The following is a 24,412-nucleotide window of genomic DNA, read 5'->3' as shown; positions in this document are numbered from 1 at the left end:
CCTTCAGAAAGTAATAAATATTGTAGGCAGTACAAAGAAGAACAACACATCCTGCCACAATGTGGGTCCTCCAGAACCATCAGAATATAAATATAGGCCTGGAACAATAAAGAAAATGATTTGTAAAGAGAGCCTTTAAAAATAAATAACAAAGCAGTAAAACTATCAGTCAAGTATGTTGGCAAATTTTTGAAGACGTCTTACAAAACACAAGATTATTACCATGGATATTTGCAGAACAGTAAGAAAAAGAATCTTGGAAGATTTATTCTCCTCTTTTCTGGTAAATGAAGAACTGCATTATCAATCTTTCAGTGTTTCTTTCCACAAACGGTAATGCTTGTTTTACCCATCAGAAACCAAGCCGAGTGTTTTTAATTGAAAGCACATTTATGCCCCAGTGGTGAAGGCTTTTGTGTTCTGTGCTGGTTGTTCTACTTGGCATACTAATACACAGGGCACACAGCTACTAAGTCTCTTATCTAAGTCTGAACTTTGCTGGTGTAGTAGAGCAAACATTTAAAGCTTACATAAACCTAAACACAAAAATATTGGATACTGCAGCTTACCAGTACTTAAATGTGGTGTCTTAATTAGTTTTTTTTTTTTTTTTTTTTTTTTTTTTTTTTTTTTTTTTTTTTTTTTGGTTTATGAACATGGTTAGGCAAATACAGACAATACTTGTTGATCCTGATAAAAATACTGTGATATTGTCACTTCTGTGAGCTGCCTCACTCCCACAACTACTAGCACGCATCTTTATTCCCACAACTACTAGCATAAATTTAAAGTGAGCTATCATTTGTAGGTGTTCCATAGGGAAGTCTGCATTCATGTGCATAGGAATTCCCACTTTTTAAGACTGACTGACTCAGTTAAGACTGAGTTTTAGACTCAGGTTGCAAAACTGATATAGCACAGCACCCTGCCAACCCCTGCCACCTGCTATCATTTGCCTGCTTCGAATTTAGTGGAGTGGTAGTTGTCTGTACTTGCAGCATTTAAAGGGATAGAACACAGGAATTGTGTTTATATTGTAGATGTAGTTAATGTTTTTGCCCACACATATACAAAAAGTGTGACGGCCCCAGTCTAGCACCAGTTCTTACCAGACACCAATTCCCCAATCAAACTCAGAATTCCTGACTTATAGCAAGCACCTGCTATTCCAACACATGGTTGGCCTTAGGACTTCTGAGTACAAGGGGAGGCACCTGGGGAAGGTGAACCAGGAAGCCCACAGGAACAGGAAAAGGGACACAACAGAAAATCAGACAGTACAGGGTTAGTAATCAGGTGATCCACAGGAACCGCAGTACAGGAGAGTTCAGCGGAGGCAAGTCATGAGCCAGAGGTCATACAAAGAAAATCAGGCTGCCAAACAAGGTATCCAAAGGTAATGACAAAGCAGTCAGGGTCATAGGCAAAGGTTGGCTCAGGCAGCATATAATCACAGGGTCAGGAAACAGGATTCAGCAACAGGTAATTAAAACAGATAAACACACCACGAGCAGGTTAGCTAAGTTAAACCCTACAACAGGCAACTAGTGCGTGGGAGCTGGAACGCTTTAAAGGACCAGTAGCCAATGATAGAAAAGAATATTAGCTAGGAACTTGGAGTAGCTTGGCTTCAGCACATACTCTAAAGTCCTCTTCAGTTGAACTCATCCTCAGTTTTTGTGCTTGGGATGTTGAGAGACACATTCATGGCTAAGGGGAAACTCGGGATGCTGCAAGCTGCAGAGCATAGACAACTTACTGCTTGATTTACTTTGCTGCTGCAAGTGAGAAATGAACCAGGTGCGCTAGATTGTATTCGGTATGTTGATATCCAATCTGTGTTTTGCAAAACCCAGAGCAGAAGCAGCACACCTCATTCCTTTATAATCCTCATGGTTTATTACAGTGGTTAACGTTATCAATTTTAAAAATGCTTTTTTTATTTTATGAAAGAAATGTAATTTTACTAAATTATTCTTTTTGTAGGTTATTTTAAAAAAGGCTTTTCTTGACTAATGGTAATAGAGGACTGATTGTACTGTTATCCTGCTCTGTTCAATTTAAACATGTATCTTAAAGTGAGTCATGGAGAAGTATAATTATACTTGTATTAAAAGGTCTTTTAATTGTGTAAATTGTAACAAAAGAACTAATAATGCAAATGAGACTTTCTAAAAGGCTTTGTTGTAGCAAATCATATGCCAGACAATAGTAGAAAGACATCAGGTGTCTAGTTGTTCTGCCTCTGCACTTTCCTATTACTTCTCAGAAATTGGACTGAGAAAATACATTTGGAAGGCTAAATTGCGAGACGCAAACTTGCACAGCCAGGGCCTAGACTGGAAATAAACGGCCATGCTTCATAATGCTCTCACTGAACTTTCATATTATCTGTTTTGGCAGCACAAAAGAGATACTTCGAAGATGACCAAATATGTGGAGCTTGTTATTGTGGCTGATAATCGTGAGGTAAGAAACAGAAATATTTGACAGCTTTTTCTTTTTTCATTTAGTTTTAAACATTCTAGGAAGACCTAAAAGATAGACCCTCTGGGGTGTGAAAGGCCCACAGGATTTCCTAGCATGACACCCCACACAGAATCAATAGAGCAAAGAACTCTCAGGTGGAAAGAAGTTGCTAAAGCTTGTCATGTGGGTCAAAAGCTTGCGTTTTATCAGAGGGCAGTTCTGGGCAGCAAGAAAAACATCAGAAAACTGCTTATAATAGCACTGCAGCTACACTAAAGTCAAAAAGCACATTTATCTTTCTAAAACATTTATATATTAATTTCAGACAGATTTACCAATTTCACAGCTTCTAGGTAGAAGTCTTTTCAATCCTCATTCCCCGCTACAATGTGTTTGCAAGATTTCAGCAGAATCTGCATGAAGAGGGCAGAGTTTAAGGTACTGGTAATCTGCTGGCCACAGGGACACTGAAAATTGCTATGCTGGTAACTACAGCTTGAATAATTTAAAGCTGACAGTTGCATTGGCTTTTCACAATACATACAGCTATTTCTATTCAGTTTCCAACAGTTTTCATTACAAAAATAATACAATTGGTTATCTGTTACATTTAATATATTTTCAATAGCTTTGGTTGAAAGTAGTTGTTTTAGTGCAATTTACAGGTGATCATTTACAAATTGACATGCTATAGTTTTAGTAGTAGACCAGTGACACTCTGAATGCCACCATTTTGCATTCTTATAATAAGTGTACAGGGCACAAAAGATTGTTTTTTTTCTCTATAATATGAACCAATTACAAAATCCAACAGGGAAAGTGAAAACTTTCTAGAATTACAGAACTGGCTACCCAGCAGATAAATGCTACCGATTAGGTATATGAGAGAGAAAAGTAACCATCAGGTGTTCCAGCATCTATTAAGCACAAATATTAGTTTGTTGAACTAGCCCTTTAAATATACAATATTAATTCACTGTGGATAACTTTGATCTGCTAAAAGTTTGGGGGAGGCCATTTCTGTTTTAATTTGACTGCCTCTGTGCACACACGCTTTATAAATACATAGTTAGATATGTGTGGTGTGGCGGCTTTCAAATTAAAAAAAAGTGAAAATCCAGTTGTGCATAATCTTCTTGTCCAGCATCATTACGTTACTCTGAAGTGCTCCTTTGACTTAAAAGTATGTACATTTCCTACAGACACACTGTAAAATTGTGTTGAAAATATTTCTCCAAAAAAATAAGCCTTGTACAGTCATCTTTATTCTCCCTAAAAGTTTTTTAAGCTGGGTAGAAAGAAGCTGCAGGTGGCCCCTGTGTTGTGTCCCAAGTTTTTAGCAAACACCCAAAAACAACTGGGAGGTTACTGAAAAGTGAACTTTGTTCCACTCTTCCTTACAACCATGGTTTAGTTCATTGACATTCGTTAGCAGTTGGGGGCCACAGCACTCTGACTGAGGCGAGGTCTAGATTTTGACTTATCATTGCAACACCTTGATTCTTTTCTTTTTCAGCCATTCTGTGGTAAATTAACTAGTGTACTTGTGATCATTGTCCTGTTGCATGATCCAATTTTCAAGCTCAAGGTCAAGCTTTAGCTGTCACATAGGTGGCTTCACATTTGATTCTGGCAAACTTTTGTATACAAGGGAGTTTATGGTAGACGCAATGACTGCAAGCAGAACAGGTTCTGTGGTTGCAAAAAAAAAAAAAAAAAAAGCTCAACTTATCACTCCCCATTTTGCTTGATAGTTTGTATGACGTGTTGGTGCTAACATGCTGTGTTTGTTTCAATCAGTTTTATTGAGTTTTCAGAGAAAAATAACAGGTAAACATAACAAAATCTTTGTCGGCTTTGTATTAACAGAAGTATATAACCAAGAAGCTGCATATACCCAGAAAAATATAACAAAAGACATAATAGTCCTAAGGGGACCGTATAGCACATATTAACCCTGTACAAAAACAGCTACATATCTGCTAGCGGAAGCATATGGCACAGGGTGTAAACCAGTATTCTTAGATAACAAATGAAATGAAATAAAAACAAACACATATAACAAAACAGCCCGGGGAGAAGGGGGGGATGGGAGGGGGGTGGGGAATGTCACTCGATACAAGAACAAAAGAGATATATAATAACCCTCAAACCGGGGTTGTGTTCCATCTTGTAAGCCTGGACACTAATTAAAATATGTATGAAATTGGGGAGATTCTTTAAACCAATCCCAAGTGGACCAGGTAATTTTAAATTGTTCCAATCGGTCATCATCCTCCGCAACCAACATCTCCATATGATGGATTTTTTCAAGTTCGGAGACCCAATTGGCTATAGAAGGAGCAGCAAGTTGCTTCCATAGTCTCGGAATAGTGGCCCTTGCTGCCGTAAGAAAATGGCGTAGAACCCCAACTTTGATAGTTATCAGCGAACCCGGAACCATGGATAAAAGAGCTATTTTGGGAGTATTGGTTATGGTGGACCCAGTGCTGTCATTAAATATCTGAATAATCGTGTCCCAAAAGCGAGATATAGGTGGACACTCCCACCATATATGAAGCATTGTCCCCTTTTGTAAGTTGCATCGCCAGCAACGATCGGATTGTGTAGGGGAGATTCTATGAAGATCCACAGGGCAATAATACCACTTGGATAGAATTTTGTAATTAACCTCTTGAGCTTTACAGGTTAAGGCCAACTTATGCGTTAGGATAAATGATTTTTCCCAGTCATCTGCAGTTATGAGTCCAGTTATTTCCCTCTCCCAATATCTAGTGTATTTAGGTGCAGAGGGCTCAGAGTTCTGAGCAATTAGCTCGTACAACCTGGACACAACATGAGAGGGGCTGTCAGACGATCTAAGCAACTGCTCAAATACCATCAAACTTCTATATAGGGAGGATAAATCAGTAAATTAAGCTGCAAATGACGTCAGTTGCCTGTATGAAAGCCAAGATAGCAACTTGCTTCTGTTTGGAAGATCCAGGGAGGCCAGTGGGGGAACCGTCCATTATGTAATATACTCCTAAAATGACGGCTGTCCGAAGCAGACCAAGATAAAAATGTGGAGGTTCGCATTGCCGGGGGGAACGCTGGATTATCAAATAGGGGTGGCTGGATTCGTCGACAATTTGCCTGCTCTGAGGAGGATATCCCAATTGTGTAATATATCCAATGTAAGTGGAGGTAGAGGATGGGCCGGCTGTATCAACGACCGGTCCACCAATGGCAGGGATTGGAGGCTAACTGGAGATAAACAGTCTTCCAGCTGTACCCATTCCTTCAGTTCCCTGTTGTGAAACCAGTCTATCAAACGCACTAAAACCGACGCCCTATAATAGGAAATAACATCCGGGGCCCCTGCACCTCCTCTATTTTTGGCCTTGGATAGGGCACTAAATGCCAGTCTATGGCGCTTCTGGACATGCTGTGTTTGGCTTTGCCAACAGAGCAGACAGGCAAGGGGTTAAGAGTTGTTTTTGGGTTATCGAGAGGTCAGCTTGAGGAGCCGTGTGGGAAAGGACGTAAGAGTGGGGACCAAGACCATAAAGTTGGGGGGGAGAAAGTGTGAGGTTTCCACCATCCCCTCCTTAATTTGTTTGGAAATGATCTTATAACCCAGTGGTCCCCAACCTTTTCTAGCACATGGACCAATAAATTCACTGGCTCCAGACCGCGCATGCATGGGGGAGCCGTGTGTCAAAGGCGAAGAAACTTCTCCCAGAGTGACGTCATGATGCCAGAACCTGCCCACTCTCCCATTGCTGGTCTGAGCCTGTGATGGGAGGGTGGGCTGGTTGTGCGCACAACCCACCCACTGCCCTGAGCCTGCGGTCCGTAGGAGAGACATGGTCTGCCGTTCTGGCTGGTGTGCCCCCCCATTGGGGTCCTTCTCCTGACCACACTGCTGGGGGGTTCACCGGCCAGAGCCGCGGCCCACTTGTCAGATGGCCACGGCCCACTAGTGGGCAGCGGACCAGGGGTTAGGGACCTCTGGTATAACCCATCCCAGATTCATGGGCTGAAACAATTACTTATGCAACATTATTGTTGATATCTTTTTTTGCTTGCCATTGTGTGGGCACATACCTTGAATGCTCCGGACCAGCAATCTACCAAAACTTCTGTTTTCATAAAAGTGGAATTTGCAGTGCTTGGCTGTTATCCTTTCAGATGGTAAGGGTATAGTAGATTTTCTAAATACTGTATTTTAGGTTAGTCTTTGTTAAATATTGACATGTAATATGCCATGTGTTGTTGATCATGTGAGTGTTTACCTAATTTTAAGACCTAAGTATCAGACCATCTTTTATTATGTTCTGATACTTTCTTTTTCACATGACTGTGACTGCTAAACAGTGCCATACCCATATCCATACCATGGTTTTAAAATGGAATGGTAAACAGAGATATGAGATATTCAGATAGCCACAAACCTGTTACGCTACATTTTTTAGGCCTCGCCATCATCCTCCTCCTAACTCAAACAACGTCTGACCCCTTAACAAGTGAGTAGGTAGACCGGTATTTTTAGGTTGGTCATTTCATAAACTGTAAAGCCAAGGATAAAGATCTAAAAAAGTACATGAGCAGTATCATTTCCCTCATTTTTGTCCTGTTTCTAGAGTTGATAATGCTAAAATATACCGTAATACGCATGGGTACCAATCAGATGAGAGCTTTAATTTTTACCTATCAAGATAAAAGAAAAATCAGATTGGCAGCAGACGGCTCCATTAATGACTTCTCTGAAGAGCAATGTGTACAGCTAGCACTTCCAAAACATTGTGAAAGCCTTTTACCAAGTTAAGGCAGCTTCATTGGAGCTGATCGCGTACATATGCTGTGAGAGGTTTCAGTAGCTTGAAGTCACAAAAACAAGCATGCAGCAAATGGAAGTTAGAAAAAAAATAGATTCATTACCTTAATGCCTGTTCTGGGTCAGTGAGGTCTGAATCCAAAGCTCGCAATCTGAATACTTACAGCATTTTTCCTCCATCTCCAGGCGGGGTAAGTTGCATGCAGATCATAGTACTTAATACAACATTAAAACAAGCTTTAAGCAAACTTTAACATTAAAGCCAAAATGATTGCATCAATAAAATATATTATATTATATATAAGATCAATTACAATACGGAAGGAAGAAGAGCAAAAGATGGCTTTTTGTTGCAGATTAATTTAGTAAATAAAAAAGGTTACATTGAATATATTGTGACAAAAGTTTACTTGTGCTGAATAAACAAAACTTGAGTTCTCTCAGTTTAGAAAGTTAAATGGTGTGAGCAGTTAGCAATACCCAACTCGTTTCACACATTTGTTTCTTCAGGGAATGCTGAGACCCTTGATGACAGATGATGACCAATGGTGATATAAAAGGTGTTTTGCTGTAGGGTTTAGGGATGGGTGTCCTCCATGATGTGCTGGTCTTAATTTGGTGTACGAACTTCAATTAGTAAGATGGTACTTGGATATCCTAAGAACAATGATAATTGTCTTGATCATAAGGACATCCGCTTTTGCTCCCAAGTGCAAGTTTTACATGGCAGCTAGAAAGCAAAGTCCTATGCTCCTACTATCAATTCAAAACTTTTGTCACTGTATTCAATGTAACCTTTTTTATTTACTAAATTAATTTTGCCACAAAAAGTTATCTTTTGCTCTCCGCCCTTCTCTGTTGTAATTGATCATGATTTAGGCATGGCAAGTAGATATCACCATAATTAACATTTTCTTTTGGCACACCCCCTTTTTTCTTTAATATTATATATAAGAGCAAGCATTTTTTTAATATTTGCTGTAAATTTTAGACTATCGGTGATCCTGACATCATTGCTGGACTTTATGATGGCTAGAACCCTGAAAGTTATAAAACAAACAAAACTATCCCATTATTTAATTTACCTTTAACCACATAAAGCTCAAATATTGGTTTTGGTTGGATGTGGATTTTAGGTCACCTTGTTAAACCAGGATTGTAGTATTTTATTGTTTAGAACATAAAAACGGCCTGGATAAATAGGCTGCTACTTATAATGTGATGAATTTAGATACCTCATTAGAGTTATAGTGAATGGCAACTTTGGCATATTTTAGGCAGTGAACATAATCAACCTGTCATATTTTTCTGCTCCACACAGGGGAGAAAAATCAATAATGTATAAGAATATAACAACAGTGTAATTGCATTTTCTGTGTGATGTACATCTTCTGAATATAAAGCTGAGTACAATTGTTGGAGATAGCTGCCAAACATTGAGAGTTGGTGTAGGGTATGGGATGCAGATCTTTTTCATCTGTATAGCAGGGATGGCATTCTGGCTCAGATCCTCAGCCATACAAGTTTCAAAGGATCATCCTTCTGGTGTTGACCTGTTTGCAATAAATCGAAGTCAAAAAGCTGATATAACTCTGTAAAAGTCTTCTTTGGTAATATATTGGATTGTACTTGGCCATGGATTTTAGTCAGGAAAACACTTAGATTACTTTTGACAATGACATTTTGGTAAGAAAAAAATTAAACAAAGTATTAGAAACTTTCATTTTAGCATTAAAAAAACCCTTGGAAATATAGCTACAAAGATGAACTTAGTATGTTTTATGTTTTTACTTTACCATGACATACAATTTAGAGGTTTCCTTTGGTTATTTGGAACTTGAGTTGACAAAACAGGACAATGTGATATTTCACTTAGTGAATGGTACCATTTCAGTTCTGGACTTACTGTTCATCTTGCTCTGTTAGATTCTTGTGGAACAAACTAAAAACAACTCATACAACTCACTCAAGAGTAGAAAATAAAGAAATATGGTAATATGTTTTAGCTATAAGACCTAACCACAGATCAAATCCAAGTTATCTAGCCCAAAAGGCACCGTCCCAGCTTCCATGTAAGAGTCATTTGCATAGATTTGTTTTAAGCATTCCATTTTTTTAAGGTGATATATCTGGAGATTTAGGCTCCCCATAAATAAAAGATATGTGTGTGTGATGGTGGTGGTGGGCGTATTGTTATTGGCAAAACTTGCAGATACTATTAGAGCATTTCATCTATTTTGCCCTTCACATATCTTCCATTGTATGCAAATGTTTTGCAAAATTTGATTTTCTTAACAGTTGTCATTAATTTCCAAGCATAGGAGTAATAAGCCAAAAGTTTCCATGTTTACCTGTGATAGTTTTCACTGGGCTGCTTTTTTCTCTTCTGCAGGCGGAGGATCATTGTATATACATTCCTATATTGCTTCTAAATGTTCAGAGATTACATAGTAATTCTGGCAGACATTTTTTTGCAGGTGCAAAGATTATGCTAATTACAGTTATCTACTGCTGTTAGGAGAAAAATTGGTGATGATTCTGTTCTTGTTCTCAGTTTCAGCGACAAGGGAAAGACGTGGACAAAGTTAAACATCGGCTTTTAGAAATGGCCAATTACGTGGATAAGGTCAGTGCCTTACATTTGTAAATTAAAGTTCTAAGATTTTTTAGTTTGATTTTAGATCTTTTACCATAAGAATCAGTTTAATAAAAACATAAATTCAATAAACATAAAAATGGCACTTAATATACTTTTTAGCAAAAGGTCCACTTAAAGTGGTCTTATATAAACTTTAGACATGATTTGTGTCCAGTAGTGAGACGTGAGGAGGTAAGTATTAGAAATCTTACAAAAAGAGATAGTTAAAAATTAAGTTTAGCTCCAGAGTTGCTTTAAAAAGATACAAATGCAAATTGTATATAAAGACACTTTGGTATAGTTTTAGACTGATGAAGCTAGGGTTGTATGGTTTTATTCTACTTTTTGTCATGTTTATATTGCTGTGCCCTTGCTGTGAAAAGTCGCCCCTCTATTAGTCCTGGTTTTTGTCGCTGTTCTATAAATAAGCAGAAATGCAACATTTTCAGTAGTTGTCAGAACAATACATGAGGGGAAAGTTTTTTATAAAGGCTTGTCTGATAATTGTTCATTCACAAATTGTCCAACGACATAAAAAGATGATGATCTGAGATGATCCTCTAGTGCCACAGGGGATCTGCTTGGTAGATTAGTTTAGGTGACTTAATATTCCTTTTTAAGTGTGTGTTTACAGATTTTACTAGACATCATGCACAGAACCAAATATGTAGGGTAAGTAGTCAGTTGACATATCCACAATGTTTTCACTATTGCATCTGTAATCAGTACAGCAGCATGTCATGCACATATTGTTACTATAGGTATGAAATCATATTATTGGTCAATAAGAACTCCTATTTACCATAAAATCATATTGATTTTTCTCTCCATGTAGCCTAAGATGTTACTTCTGCAACACAGAAAGGTAAAGTGAATCTCCCTAAAAACAGATACCAAAAATAATTTTATAGAAGGTATTTCACCTGTCCCACTTTATTTAAAACATAAAGCAAATATTTTTATCCTTATCTAGAAAACATGGCACGTATATAGGAGTTAACTCTAGATCCAAATAATCACATGTATGGAAAAATCAGAATGTTTGTTGTAGGTTCACTGAGTTAATGTCGAACTTAATTTTACTTTTAACATTAATTCTGTCATTGCTAAGGAATTAGCAATGCAGCATCTCCTGTTTGACTTTTTTCAATTGAGTTCCTGACTTTGCTATAGTAAAAGAGCTCTTGACACTGCTGGGTAAGCGGTTAAGGTAAAAATTTACACTTATAGCTTTTCCTGGAGTGCTCTGGACAATCCCGCCATATGCTCCAACAATAGTCAGCAATCATATGTACATCCCATCTACCCTGATTCTGTCCTTCCATGACCTTCAAATCTTAGTGGAATCATTCACCTTGCTCCTCACTGACTGTACCAAGGTTTTCGGGGAAGTTAGAAAGATGGCTATGCAGAAAATGCACCTTGATGCTCCTATTGCAACCAATCATTTTGTAGCTCTCCAAGAGTTTCTGGACAATTTCTGTGTAATTATTTCCTTGTGTGTTTCCAAGAAAGTCCTTGACAATGGTTTTGAATGAAAACCAAGAATTCTTTTCGACTTCTGAAATTGTTCTGATGAAATGATCATCTTTGATAAGCTGCCGAATCTGTAAACCATCAAACACACCGGCCTTTATTTTTTCAAATGACAGGCTAGAAAATGCCAAAATAAGGTACTTGAAACAGTCTCCTTCCGTTGGCAAAGCTTTAACAAACTGCTTCATCAGACCCAGTTTCAGTTTCATGTGCAGAGGCGGGAATATAATATTTTTTCCATCAACAAGTGGCTCATGTAGACTGTTTGGATCACCTGGCTTTACAGCAGATCTTGGAGGACAATTCCTTTCCACCCAATGCCTCTCACAAGCTCCGCTGTCCCACACGCACAGATAACAGGGATACTTGGCGTATCCTTGTTGCTGACCATGAAGGAAACATACCATTTTAAGGTCAACACAGATGACCCAATTATGTTGGTGATATTGCAACAACTCAATGTCTTCATATTCTTCACAAAGAGAAACTGAATGGCCAATTGGGACTGACCCAAATATATTGCCATTGTAAAGGAGGACAAACTTTAAGCTCCGCTTTGTGCTAGCGATGAATAGTTGCCATTCAGTTGAGTTATAGATTGGAATTCCCAATTCCTCCAATAAACCAGGTTATGGCAATACACAAAGCCACTGTCAGTTCTAAAGTACTGCAGAAATGCAATTTCCCTGGTTCAAAAGAACGATACCTACGTTTCTTTTTCAAATACGTTTTTCTCACGCAGTCTTGATGCTAGGAGTTCTGAAGCCTTCTTCGATAGTCCCCAATCAGGTGCCAAATCACTAAACTCATGCTGATCAAATCCCTTACGAACCGAGTCCTCTTCAATTACAAACTCTTCATCGTTGTTGTCACCTAGTTCATCACCATAATCATGTTCATGTTCAAGAGAAGGTATTGTAACGAAAACCGGCACTGGGATTTCATCTGAATGAGCCACTGGGTTTATAGCCGATGGTAAACTAAGATACTCTAGGCTACATTTATTTCTCTTGTTCTATCCTGAAGTTTTCACTATACAAACAGTAAAAGTCACAGAAATGATCCCCTGCCTCTTGCCAAAGCATAGGTATGCCAAATGGCATCTTATCACATGTTCCCTTTTTCCACATCCGTGAACCCTCAACACACTGTTTGCACACCTTATGAGGGCCCAAAGACTTATCTTGATCACCAAGTTTAAATTTGAAATATGCCAAATAGGGTTGCTCTACAAATTAGCTGATGTTTGCCCTTTGACTGGGAATAGTGAAACTGCCACAGATATAACAAAATGAATGAGGGTTGTTTAGGCACTTACGATGAAAAAACAAGCCCGACATGATCTCAAAGAAAGGAAATACGTGTGTATGTCTAAAAATAAATTTTGCCTATTCACTACGTAGAGCAGCGCACAACTTCTGACCACACTGTCTTGCATGTAAATGAATAGCCTATACAAATCCATGCTACAGTAATCACATTATTATAAGAGGTGGAGAACAAAACCTGACGTGATAGAAGAAAACTAACTAACCAGCTTAAAAGTTGAAGTCAACAAAAAATGTGTTCAAAAGTGTTATTTAACATGGTTGTGCCAATAAAATATTTTTTTTATATACTATTATGAAGTTACATTGAAATGCAACAGATACTGGTGTTACTTCAAATCCCAACCTGCACAAGCATTTGTAAATGCCTTTAAAAGCCTGTGCAAGCATTTGCAAACACCAAGCGGTTACCACATGTTACTACTTCCAGGTGCCTGGTGGTTGCCAGTAAGCCAGTTTTTACTACTAGTGTGAATAAGCCCTAATATGTTTCTCTTCTTTTTCTTCAAAAGTTGGGTGGTATATTGCTTTAGTAAGTGAAAAGCTTTGTCTTCAGGCACCCTTTTTTGTGACAGATTCTCTTTACTACTGTTATTTAAATTTTAGATAATGTTTCCGTTTGCTACCTTTTCATTTAAAGGTCACTGGAGTGGAATTGCAGCCTCTTACTTATAATTATGTACCCTGCCTGTTGTCTCCTGATAATTTTTTCTGGGAGACTGCAAGATGGTTGTAGAAAGAAATTTTTTAATTGTTTTCCTAATAATTAGGGAAATGCATAAACAGACAGCAAAATAAATATTGAGATGATAGCATCACACAGATGCTGCAGATTTGTCAGCTGCACATCCATTCTGGTGCTTAAGTTGAACTTTAGCAGGTTTTCTTGGCAATGCCTAAATGTATTGAGTTGATACCATGTGATTACCTGAATATATATTTTTGTTAACATGCAAAGGGAAGTGATAATAATTCTCTCCGGTTTGCATACAAACAAAACATTTTTGGAAGATGAACAAGAGTTTGGGCTTTTTACAAAGTTTTTCTTTGCTTACTGTCCTTATGATCTCCACACCCCCTAATTTTTGTGCAGGTGTCACAAGGACAGGAAGTGAGGAGTAATATCCAAATGAAGTTGTAGAAAAAACACATGAAAAAGAATGTAACTCTTTTCCATTCTTCCAAAATGTAAATGTATAAAGTTGGGGGTCTAAAATATGACCCTATTTTGCGCTAGTGCTTTAATTTTTATCAGGTATTTAAACCATTTTTCTGCTAGAAAATCTGTGGTCCCCATCCTTTTACAGCTCATGGACCACTAAATGCACAGCCACGTGTCACTCAAAGGGAAAGAAACTTCCCTCCAGCGTGACATAATGATGCCAGAACCCTCCCACTCACCCATCACTGGTCTTATTCTGCGATTGAAGAATGGGCGCCCACATGGTCCGTGGATATGGCTGGGATGCCCCCCCCCCCCCCCCAAGCAGGGTCCTTCTCCTGACCCCACTGGGGGGTGCACTGGCCAGGGCCGGGCCAAAGGTTAGGGGTTGTGGACCCCTGTTTTAGAAGATCAAAATGTTAAACCTAAAGAAGGAGGTAAGCAGGTATAGAGAGAAAGTGATACAGAGACATATGAGTGATTCAGTCCTACCAAGAACTACAATGAGGAGGTTTTTTTTTTTTTTTTTTTTTTTTAACTCTAGTTGAATTGGAAAAAAATGAAGCCTTAGGATGCTGCCAAAATTTAACAATACAGTTTTGGGTAGGCACCTTATTTGTATCTTCAAATGTTTATTCTAGGTATACAGTTAGACTTTAAGGATAGCCTTGGCTTCTGTTAAAGTTGGCACTATTCTCATTTTATTTCGATTTCTATGATCTGTCAAGTGTCAGAACCTAAATGTCCAGAAGAGGCTCTGGCAATGGGCTTTTTCGTTGGCCAGGCAAGATTTGGCACCAGGGAGTAGTTGGGCTTGCCTTTTTACTTAGAGCACAGTTGAGGTTCTTTATTCAGACAGGTTCCTCCAAGGCCAATAGGAATGTGAAGATAAAAACAGGTTCCTAATCACTATACTTATTTTTAATTAATACTTTGTGGTACTTGATAAGTAACTTTTAAAGTAAAGTAATTAAACATATTTCCTAGTTGCAGTGTTTTTGGAAATATTATAATGTGTAGTGATTAAACTGTTGGGACATTATAACTAATATTTGGATGCATGCCATTTTTTAGTTTCTGTCCTATAATTGTGTAAAACATCAGACTTCTGCATTTGCCTTTTATAGATCATGCAGAATAATACTTCTTTGCTTTGTTACCATGCGTCACATCAGTCAGCGCCAAGTTCTGTGTGTATGGTGTCCATTATTTCAGCCCTTTAAGGCTCTCATGTACTTTTTCTTTCTTAATATAACTCGTAATCACCAGCTACATTACGTTTTGTTTGCACAAGTGTTATTGCAATAAATGTAAGAGTTGATAACATTTACAACTAACTGTAATTATCATACCAAAAAGCTTGGTTGTGTAGCACAATATTTTGACTTAAATTATTTATGCATAGCTTTCTGCATGGCTTATCCTCTGTAGAATTAGAGAAAACGGCAAAGAGGAAAATTTGTATAATTTGTGGATGAAAGCCATTTAAAGTGGCAGTAAGTTAAAGTAAAACTTTTTTCTTTTACATTTTGTATGTACAATGTACAATGAGGAAACATTTTATTGTTTTCAGTATGCAGGGTAAATCTACTTAGCAAACTCACCTTCTCTTGTTTTCTGTAATACTGTTACTTTGTCCTCATTTCCAGCCATGTTACACTAGACAAAAAAACTGCCCATTGGAAACGTTGACAGATGTATTAAAAAAAATGGATATTTCTTTGTCTGGAGTTTAAATTTAATTTAGAAAGTCTTTAGTTTCCAGTGTATACACGTCCCCAATGCTCGTAAGGCAGCACTAAACTAGCCTTTGCTTGACAAGTAGCAGCAGTCATATTAGGGAGTTTCAGCAACCACTTATCGTGTAATTAAATATAATTGAAGGAAAGAACAGCAAATAGGTTACAATAGAAAATGGGCTGTAAATTAAGAGCTAAAGAAGTGTTCACTTTTGCTAATGTTATCTAGAACCTACATTATCTTGTCAGAAACTACGGTCATGCAAAAAAATAATTGCAAACCCATGGAAGTAATTTACTTTTGTTTTAATATATTTAGGCAAGCAAACATTAGATTATCAGGTAAACATGGCCTGTAGGTAAAGTTGATATACTTAAAAAGTCACATACTTACATGGTGTTTTCACCGTTATAATGCACAATAATAAAAAAGTAGATTTGTCTTGTTAAAAGTACTTCCCTACATTATCCAGCACTTTAAATCCATAAATGTAAAATCAAGTGTTCCAGATTAGGTGTCAGTAATTAGAACTTCCCTGGGATGTATGCCGGAATAACCTGTTTTATTGAGAACTCAGATACCTAGGTACTGTTTGCTGTTGACCCATGTGTGGTGTTGTCATGCCAAGTTTAAAAGATATCTTGAAGATCTCTATATGAAGGTTGGAAATGCTTATTAGTTTGGGATTTAAAAAGTTTGACAAGATAATAACATCACTTGTACTTGCCGTTTAACAGTGCATTCTGCATCACATCTTTAGGCACTATTTATAAAACAAGGAATCTGACATTCCCGCAAACATTCTCTGATGGGAATTAGTTACTGCTATTGAATTACATCGGCCTGGAAGATTCTCATGAATGTTTGAGGGAAGTATAGGCCCAGAGCAAAAGAAAGAGAGGGCAGGATTTGGCGATGGGCCTGCATGACTGGGTACTAGGGGGAAGACCCCTTTTGTTAATAAATAGCTGTCTCAGCCATTTTCTTCCAAAATGCTTGTATGTTGTTAATAAAAAGAAGGGGGGGGGTTGAGGAATTGGTTTTGCGGTGGGTGGCTGGGATAACCCAATTATGTAGGACACCAGAGATACCAAAGTCATGTCTGATTCCTTGTTTTATAAATAGAGCTCTAAGTGTGCTTAATGAACTTTTGAGGCTATGTGTTGCAAAGTTAAGCTAGGAAGTTGAGATTTGTCAGGCAATGTAAGCTTCATGGTCCTAAAGTTGACTGTAAAGTGCATGTCTATAAAGTACATAAGGGTGTTTAATAAAAGTGCAGGGCTTGTTTGTTGTTTTTTTTCTTGTTTCTGCTATTTAAATGTGCCCCATATACTTGGGTGCTGTTAAAAAGCCTAAGTGGCCCAACCTGACCCCACAATTGGTAAAATGAATACAAATTCCCACCAACATTCCAGAATCTTGTTGGAAAAGTCTATTCATGAGGGTTGAGTCTTATATAGTCAGGAAGTGACGGTAATCGTTAAATAATGTCCATGGACTTGGAATGTAAGCTTATACAGGAGTGATGGTCAGATATCACATGGCTATATAGTGTATAAAAATACATGATGATATAGCCTGTTGCATAGGAACTTCTGGACATATGTTAATTGTATTACTTTGACAAATAACCCATAAAATATGGTCTTCTCTCACATCCATTGTTTTTAGTAAATTACAGCTAAAGCAAAGTATTATGCCTATGTAGATAATAGTTAAGGATTGTATTTCTCTTTGTAAATTATAATTTGTGGCAGATTAGAATATAAATACATAAAATGTTAAATTGTTGACATACCAGTGCTTCACCAAGTTGATATTATTGTTAAAAATATACCGTATTTTTTGCCGTATAAGACGCACTTTTTCTTCCCCAAAACTTGGGGGGAAAAGTTAGTGCGTCCTATACGACAAATGTGTTAAAAAAAATATTTAAAATATTATACTCACCCCATACCCGATCCTGCGTGTGTCTGGCTGCAGCGTGTCTCTCTTCTCTCCTCTGCCAGCATCGTGTTTTCTCCTGTCTGTAAAGCAAAGCGAAAGAAGCTGGCACAGCGCCACCTGCTGTTCCCTGTCCTAACTGCCGTACAATAGAAAAAAAGCACAGAGTGATCAGAAGGGGAATTTGAATGACAGAGTGAACAGAAGGGGAGTTTGAATGACACAGAGTGATCAGAAAGGGAATTTGAAAGGTACAGAGTGATCAGAAAGGGAATTTGAATGGCACATGAGTGATCAGAAGGGGAATACCGGTATGAATGGCACATGAGTGATCAGAAGGGAAATAATCTTTCAGAATCTTTTTTTCTAGATTTTCCTCCTTTAAAATTGGGTGCGTCTTATATTCCGGAGCGTCTTATACGGCGAAAAATACGGTAATCCATGTGTCTTTTTCAATGAAAAGTCAACAATTTTCTACATTTCTACTCCAAGCAGAATACCCCCAAAAGACAGGCCTGTGGCGTACTGAACTTTGGTGAATGAATTTCTGCATTATAGATGAAAAGACTACTTTCACTTTTTGTGATTCTCTCCTAATTGGAATCTTTACTGATTAAAACTCAGTTGGCATGTTAAGAGAATTATCAGTTAGTTTAATGTTCCATTTAATGAAATAACTCCTAGGATGGTGTAACCTTCATTTAATTGATATTAGAATACTGTTGTTGTTGTTTTTTTCAGTTTGACACTGTTGTTACAATTTTTAAAGTCTCTTTAGTTTAAAATATATATTTTCTTTGTCTTCTACAATTTAGCAAGGTAATGATTTTTTTATATTTAGTTTTTCAGGCAATTAAATATTCGAGTGGCGTTGGTTGGCATTGAGATTTGGAGTGATGCGGATAAATGCTCAATAACCCAAGATCCGTTTACCAGCCTGCATGAGTTCCTGGACTGGAGGAAGCTGACGTTACTACCTCAGAAGGCTCATGACAATGCACAGCTAGTAAGGTCTGCTCTTCCGTTCACTTAGCGTATGTAAATTGGGATACAAATCTGCTTGCTATTTAGAAGATAAAATCCGTAAGCATCCTGGGTGCTCTTAATGAACTGTAAAACTCGCATGTCTAGTTCTTTTGATTTTCGACTAATTGTTCCTGCAGTTTGACTATATGGGTCGTCAGTGCATGACAATCTTGATAGAGTTTATGGCTGCTTCAGACTTTCATTGTTTTGGAAACTTGTGTTACAGTAATGCACAGCTCTTTGAATGGTGGTTCATGGTGTTATATTTTAAGATTGTTATTCCAATGCATGAATATCGTAGGCGCCAGTGGGGCCACACTGCAGCGTATATGGCAGTTTTTGGACTTTTGCTGTGAGTTACTTTTGCCCAGCTGTGCTTTTCACAAGGCATATTAGTTTTGCAATATATTGCATGTTGGCTTGCATGCATCAATGCACTTGAAAATTCTAAAGTAAGCCTAATGTTCATCACCAGTTCTAAGCATCACTTCATATTTGCATTCTTGCTGGCAGTAAAAAGTTTAGGCTTTAAGGAAGTAAAACCTTATCAATGCCCTTGCACGTGTGGTAGAGACACAAAACATTTTTAGGATTCTGATAATTGGATTATCCCTAAATATAACCAGGCAAATACAAAATGCACTAAAGGGAAGAGAGAGGGAAATCAGAGCATTACTTATACAGTTTAGGTGGTAGATATATTAAATATACCAAAGTGAAAGTTAATTCCATCCAGTTTTTCCATGATCCTAAATTTAAGATTTATAGAGATATATAGAGAATCTGAGATTGTGTCCCCTGCCAGCTGTGTGCACTGTGGCCCCAAACTCTATCTGTGGAAGTCCTGTATGTTCTTTTTCCTTTTTCTTCATTAAAAGATTGTTGTCAGGGCTACCATTAGTAATGTAACGGACCAAAATAACAGCATTGCATTAAAGCGAAACTGTCAGAAGAACTGCCACAAGATCGTGTGACATAGCCTCGTGTAAGTTATTAAAAAAAAAAAAGAATAATGGATCACTGTGGCTCCCTGAAATCGGCACTTTTTTCCCAATAGCAAGAAAAAGCTCCTTCTGCGCTTGCTTGATCAATGCCCAATCAGTGCCCAATTTTTGTAAATCTTAAAATACTCTAGTATAAACCAACAAAACAAAATATTTATGAATTGATCTCTAACAAAGAATTACAGTAGTGCTCCATTTTGCTCCTTTGTTTTCATCTATTTTGCACTTGCCTGTGGTCCTTTTCTAGAATTATACTCAACACCTAATTCTAGATGCTTGTTGTTCTGGTTGATGTTATTGCTTGGTTTAACAAGGAGGATAAGCGGTTTTAAAAGTTCCCAGCTTCTATTAGTCATGTAAAAGCTAAACATGGTCAGGGAATCTCTCTTCTGAATTAGATTAGACTTTCCTTGCATTTCCAGGTGATACTGTGTCTGGTTTTGTTTGAGTAAACAAAGCCCTAAATTGAGTACATTGCCAGTAAAGTTTCTTCTTGTCAGAATAACAATATGCATAGCAGTGTGGTTACAGAGTGCATACAACATTACCTTTTTAGTGTGTCCATGTAAGGTACAGATGCATTTTGTGTGATTCTGAATATAATATGCAGTACAGATCATTTTCATTACTTTCATATGACTATATGACTAATTGTTATGTTGAATTGTTATATATATATATATATATATATATATATATATATATATATATATATATATATATAATAGAGAGGTATAGGATGGGGTGTTTTTGCATCAATCACTATAATGAGTGTCCTATTTAACCTATAGAGAGGTATAGGATGGGGTGTTTTTGCATAGATACCTTGTATAGAATGTAACAACGCACAGGTACAGTTGCTTACAGTTGGTAGTTCACTACCCTTTACAACATTTCAGATGTGCTTTAAAGCCCAGAGCAGTAAAGTTTTGGTTTTGGATGCAATTTAATCACTTACAAAGATTTTAATCAACTTTGTACTATGAAGTGTTCATTTTTCATAAACTCTATATACTCTATCTCTAGGCAAAAGTTTTTTTTTCAATTAAAAAATTGGATATGGGTTTAAGAGGCAAACCTTCAGTCAAGTTTATATTGCTTTCTCTGTCTCAATTGAATGATGGGAGATTCAGCACTTTTATTTGTACTTGGGACTATTGTTGCCCAGAAGAAAAGTGAGGGGTAAAACTCAATTTTAGGGTTGTCCTCAGTACAAGAAGTAAGGTGAAATTGTGAAAGGGGAATTCTTGACCAGAAGACAGCTTATGAAAGAAATTAATTCTAACTTTTTGGTGCATCTCTGGAACAGAACATCAAGGAATGTACAAAAATAATTTAATTGTGAAAATATAAACACAATATTTAAAAATACATATATATTTTTTTCAATGATTATAGATTAATAGCCATTGGTTTACAGAACTAAGTGAGTCATTGCATCCATACAACGATTGTATTATTTTAAAATACATAAATAAATAAATTGGATAGAAACCATTATTTTCCTGTAGGAATACAAAATATAATATGTTTGGTCTTTAGACCTTGATAGAAAACCTAAATATTTGCCACATTCCCAAAATACAATTATGGAACAATTGTATATGACCAAGATCTAAACAACAAAGATGGAATCTTGAAGCCAAAATTATTATTGTTATTATTAAACTGTGTTATATAGCGCTAATATATTACACAGCGCTGTACATCAAATAGGGGTTGCAAATGACAGACAGAAACAAACAATGACACAGGAGGAGGAAAAGACCCCGCTAACAATCCAAGAGGTGAGGGGAAGTAGCACACAGTGATATTTAGACTTTTATTCAATAATTTTTGTTAGGGTTACTGTGATGTAACAACACAGGTTTTTGTACTTTACCTCCACACATTAGCAAACTACTAAAACAGTCAAAAAGAAGGCACATTTCTTCATCTATATTCATTTTTGTATAATTCTTAGTAGTCAAGTCTTTCAAAACTAGACACTGTTCTCAGTATGTCACATCTCAATCTTCATTTGTCAATATTTCTTTTTGTGTTATTATTGAGTTTAAGTTTTTAGGTTTGTGGTGCCTAAAGCCTTTTGCTCAAAATGCTAAAACATTTAACTTTTTCTTGAAATAAGAGTCGATAAACCTTTACGACATGTTTCTTTTGCTGTCTCTGACTGTGTGAAGACTGAATAATGAAAGCAAACTTAGCCAACCAGGCTGCATGGGAACTTCAGAGACTAATCATAAATATAGTGGGAGCATCTTTTAATTGCTTAATGAAAAGGTGGCCAGATTAATGCACACAGCTGTTTCATAGAAAGCCCACAGGCATGCTTGTTCCCATAATGACTCTTCTAATTGTTTTCTTAGTGCTTGACTTTCATTGCTGACTTCTTTAAAAGCCTCTCATAAATGTTTCATTAAATGGAGAATGCTCTGCTCACCCTTAATACAATACTGGTCCTCAAAGCCTGTAATATGCCCTCTAGCCAAATAGGAAGCTGGGTATTTCCTTGGTTGGAAGATTGTTGGTGTTGTACATTTTTATTGATCGCTATCCATTCCAAACACATTTTGGCATTCATTTAACCCAAGCTAGAAAAATTACATCTGTTCTTTGATTGGTTGCTAAATCTATGTAGAAAATTTCCATAACAAGCTGTACAAACTAAGAACTACGTACTGCAGTCATTCTAGTTTGCTGCAGGTTTTTCCTCTCTTTCTATAGTGCTTAATAAAAAATTGTTACAACAGAAGTGAAAAAATGAAGACAAGAAAAGCAGGGGTTTGAAGGCAAAATATTTGTGAAGTAATTTGTTGGTAAGTTATATTGTAGGTCATGTAACATACATGCAATACATGATCAAAGCATAAGAAAAAAATCATCAAAAAGGTCCTATCCCCTTTACAGAACCGTAAAGAGGGGGATATATTGGGACCAGCGTTTTAGACAAAGGTGATCCCTGACGAAAAAACTTTACAATCATAGAAAATTCAGTGTTGTGTCCCGATGTGTTTGGTCTGTACCGGCTTCATTGGGGGACTTGTGAGCCACAGAAAGTAACTGTGTTTGGAAATACCATATGTATATAAATTTAGATACAGTACTATTGAATAGAAATAATACATAAATATGAAATTAGACCATAATGAAGTAAAGTGTTACATGTTACAATGGTAATCCATGTTTAAGGATTGCTAATGATCAAACAATAGTTTAGTAGTGCCATATAGATAACGTGACGATACATATATAATTGAGTGACAATGTGCGAATATTAAGAAATTGTTAAACAATTACAGTAAGCTATACATCCATTATATTTGTAATGTATGTCAAACATATGGCATTAAATGGAATAAAAAATCAAGCTGCATGAAGATCGTATACAGTAGGTCAGTTATCCATAATATAACACAATAGTGATTGGTGCTTAAAAGTTATAAATGATGTCTATGCATTCAAAAAATACTCATTGAAAAGGTATGGTAATCGTTGGGAATGATGTGTTTGAACCATAGATGATTTGTTTCTTATGCTTTGACCATGTATTGCATGTATGTTATATGACCTACAATATACCTTACCAACAATATACTTCACAAATATTTTGCCTTCAAACCCCAGCTTTTCTTGTCTTCATTTTCTCACTTATGCTCTTATTGGGGGAAGGCACACTATACAACTTATAGATCATTATCAAGGGTTGGTAGTTTCCACTCTATTCCTCTTTCCTACACTTGTTACAACATAAGTTAGTCAAATATTGTTAATATCATCACAAATACAAGACTTGAGTTTATTGTAAGTACTGAACAAAATAATGATAACGAAATCTAGGCAGAACTATGAAAGTGCTTTTTTGGTCCTGAAATAACAAAGCTCTCAAAGGCTGGAGAGGATACACTTTCATCACTGAAGCTGGGTGATCCAGCAAACCTGGAATAGATCTAATTCAGGATCGAAAACATTTGCTAACAAATAGCAAATGACTTTGAAGAAATCCAATCCGGCTTTACTGGATCACCCAGCTTCACTGATGAAAGTGTATCCTCTCCAGCCAACTATCTTTCATGAATAAATGTATTTTTGCCACTTTTTTCAGTGATGTAACCAGCCCCATCTAGTACTGCAGGTGTTGAAAGTTTGTTGCCACCTTTAACTTCTATTTCAATATAGAGTAGTTGAGGAGATTTTGAACCCCATGATGGCTTCTTACACGCAGCATTTATAAAGTTGGCTAATGGTTCCACCCTTCCCCAATGAACTCTAAATGTTTGATTGCAAAAATAAAATTAGGTGTAGAATAAATACATGGAATACATATCTTAGGTCCGTTTTGTGAAAATACAATAAGCTAGGAGGATATGTATTCTACTGGTGTCCAACTGAAGCATAGGACAACACAAATGAATCTAGCTTGGAACTTAAATATACATACAAAACATTGGTATGTTTGTAGTGTAAAAGGCTATTATACAGTTAGATTCAATTTTTCTAATTTTGTTTCTGTACATTACCACAATTAATTAATGAAAGAAGATGCAGTTGAACTGCCAATTTTCTGCTTTAATTCAGTGGGTTGAACAAAAAGATTGCATAAAAATGTGAGGCACTAAAGCCTTTTTTTACACAATCACTTCATTTCAGGGGCTCAAAAGTAATTGGACAATCGACTCAAAGGCTATTTCATGGGCTGGTGTGGGCAATTCCTTCTTTATGTCATTATCAATTAAGCAGATAAAAGGC

General features: G+C 37.0%; 1 protein-coding gene across 1 annotated transcript in view; it reads left to right on the top strand.

Annotated features, from left to right (window-relative positions):
- ADAM12 (ADAM metallopeptidase domain 12) overlaps window positions 1–24,412 on the top strand; it is a 303,151-nt gene that overhangs the window by 180,802 nt on the left and 97,937 nt on the right. Inside the window, exons 7-9 of the mRNA XM_072424834.1 lie at window positions 2,404–2,469; window positions 9,843–9,914; window positions 18,478–18,642. Of these exons, the coding sequence (XP_072280935.1) occupies window positions 2,404–2,469; window positions 9,843–9,914; window positions 18,478–18,642 (303 nt within the window). The remainder of the gene's footprint in view (window positions 1–2,403; window positions 2,470–9,842; window positions 9,915–18,477; window positions 18,643–24,412) is intronic.

This window comes from Pyxicephalus adspersus, chromosome 10 (genome assembly GCF_032062135.1).
Source record: "Pyxicephalus adspersus chromosome 10, UCB_Pads_2.0, whole genome shotgun sequence".
Classification (NCBI taxonomy): Eukaryota; Metazoa; Chordata; class Amphibia; order Anura; family Pyxicephalidae; genus Pyxicephalus; species Pyxicephalus adspersus.
This window is presented reverse-complemented; position numbering and strand designations above follow the sequence as displayed.